Source organism: Aplysia californica, unplaced genomic scaffold, assembly GCF_000002075.1.
Source record: "Aplysia californica isolate F4 #8 unplaced genomic scaffold, AplCal3.0 scaffold00720, whole genome shotgun sequence".
NCBI classification, from domain to species: domain Eukaryota; kingdom Metazoa; phylum Mollusca; class Gastropoda; order Aplysiida; family Aplysiidae; genus Aplysia; species Aplysia californica.
The window spans coordinates 379,256-381,692 of record NW_004797990.1 but is presented as its reverse complement, the minus strand read 5'-3'; the positions used below and the strand labels follow the sequence as shown (position 1 = coordinate 381,692).

The 2,437-nt window shown below is 44.1% G+C and overlaps 1 protein-coding gene across 1 annotated transcript; it reads right to left on the bottom strand.

Annotated features, from left to right (window-relative positions):
• Positions 1–280: 280 nt before the first annotated feature.
• Positions 281–1,213, bottom strand: LOC106013208 (the record flags this gene model as incomplete). The annotated part of the gene is given in 1 exon segment (XM_013088303.1): positions 281–1,213. A coding segment is annotated over 1 exon segment (854 nt), but the record flags the coding sequence as incomplete, so codon positions are not given.
• Between the last annotated feature and the right edge of the window lie 1,224 nt (positions 1,214–2,437).

The window sequence follows — 2,437 nt, the reverse complement described above, 5'->3', positions numbered from 1 at the left end:
ACGATTACAACTTCACAACGTTCTTGTGGGAGATTAAATTTGTTGTAGAATTTGTAACACGTACACACATGCACACAAACACACACACACACACACACACACACACACACACACACACACACACACACACACACAACCACACTCATTACACACACAAACACACTCACTCATATCCTCTATACATACAAAAGCATGCACATGCTCGTACACACTGTTATTGCGCATGCACTTACACAAACATGCACAAATGCATGGACAAACTATCACAATGTACACGCACCTGCTTCCTGCTGGGTCATCTCGGTGAATAACGACAGAGCGGCCGACGATGCCGTTCCTTCCGAACAGAGGGAGGTTCCAGTCGATGTAGGTTCCAGATACCGAAGACTGCCCGGCGAACGTTCCATATTTGGAGCTGAGATCTCCAACTTCGTACATGTCGTCAGTGCTCGTTGTGGGGGGAGGGTAATTGTTCTTCGTATCAATTCCGTAGGGGTTAAGATGGCCGCTCACAACATCACCCGAGCACATAGACTGTCCAGGTTGTACTTGAATTGGTCTTGGCCACTTGTGAACATGGTAGCCTTTAGCGTTCATCGCTAAACCATTGAGGCTTACAATTGTTTGGGTAGCATCTAAGGGAGAATTTTGACTGAAAGTGATAGAGCCAGCAACCCCCTGCTCACTGAACCTTACACTCGCCACTCTACCCGTGAAGGGTTTTATCATTGAACAAGCTAACACAGAGTTATCGTTTTCAGAGTAAATAACTAGCACCTTGTCTCTGACGCTATTACCACCACTCAAAGGCAAATTTGTATCTTTGAATGAGACTCGTTGTTCATGACTGGTAGCTCCTAGCTGAGCGCTCCCTAACTTAGAGCCCAGGTCTCCAACAGGGCACCCAGAATGCATACTCGTACTGCAGCCTGTGCCATCAGCATTCTCAGGGTTGAATGTGTACTGGCTGGAGTAGGTTCCACCACAAGGAGCCATATCCTCAGAGATTGCCCACTTCGCTTGTCTGACGTTTCCAGAAGTATACAGATCACTAACGATAACTGTTGGTGCACCGGGGTCATCGGCTTGTCTGAAGTACACGGTCCCAAAGATGGTGTCTTTGAACATGGCCATTGCTGTGATGTGTCCTGTACTTCTTTGAATGGTAGCGCAAATAGTTTTTTGGGCCCCTTCTATCACAAAAGAGAGTCCTGAAAAAGAGTTTCATAAAAAAAAAGGAAGAGATAAGGGTAGGTTTCAGTTGGTCTCCTCTGGACGCTTTTAAATACTGCGTAAAGTTTGATTAGTTTAGAGTCACTCTTATTGGTCGCTTTTAAGGACAAACGGGCTAACCCAGGTTTCGAGGATTTCCAAAAATCTTGATCTACACCAAAAGTGGGCATTGCCCTTTCTATAGGAGAAGTTTGGTTTCATAAGTGTGTATAATTGTTTGGTTGTAGAGAACATTTTCCTTGTCTTTTAACTTAAAGAAACTGAACTAGGGGCAAAAACTTTTCCTTCGATTTTCTCAAAACAGCATTTATCGGGATAGCCTCTTTGTGCTTAAAACCGACCAATTTAGACCCACAGTCCCAACAAACAAAAAAAGTACTTGCAGAATCACAAAGGTTTATACAGACTCCAACATAAGTTAAGGACCACTTGCAAACACTCTGAGTGGTCTTCTTGGGTCGATCTGCACATGGGCGTTCTTGGACTGATCCAGTGGCTTGATGGCGCTGCCTCAGGCTGACAATGAGAGAGTGTGACACTGCAAGCCTTCTGGCTACTTCTCGGGCTCAACTCCATCCTGCAGCCATGCCATAGCTTTAGCACGATCAAAGCCTCTCAGCTTTCGTCTTGGTGGCATGTTGATACGATACTGGATTTTGCGCAAACGGCGGCTTAAATTGCGACCAAAGTGAGAACAGTTCGAGACCGTAGGTCCGGTTATGACGTGCACCATAAATTTCAACTGAGGAATGTCCGTGGTGTCACACACAAGTCGATAAAAAACAGCAAATTTAGCTCAAATTCCCGGAGTATTTCGGTGCAGCACTTGATAGTTTTGCCTCTTTTGGAAGCATTGCAGTACGCATTGGTAACCCATTAACACTATCAGAGCAAAAAAAATTGAAACATTCCTTGCTGTCTTTTTTTCTGATTAAAAAAAAACCCAGGGCTGTCTGTCAAGGTGGTCCTTAACTTATGTTAAAGTCTGTATTATGCATCTCAACTCAGCAGCACATCTGTGAACCGATATTTTATGCTTCCAAATATATCTATATTTAAAGTATTTTAAGAGAAAAACAGGGTGGGGGTGGGGGGTATATGGCCTAGCACAGTGACTGTCGACCTTTATATAACCAGCACCCACTTTTGCCATTTTTAATTAAGAAGCAAATTTTTCGTACCGCCAAAAAACATGTATGTCCAA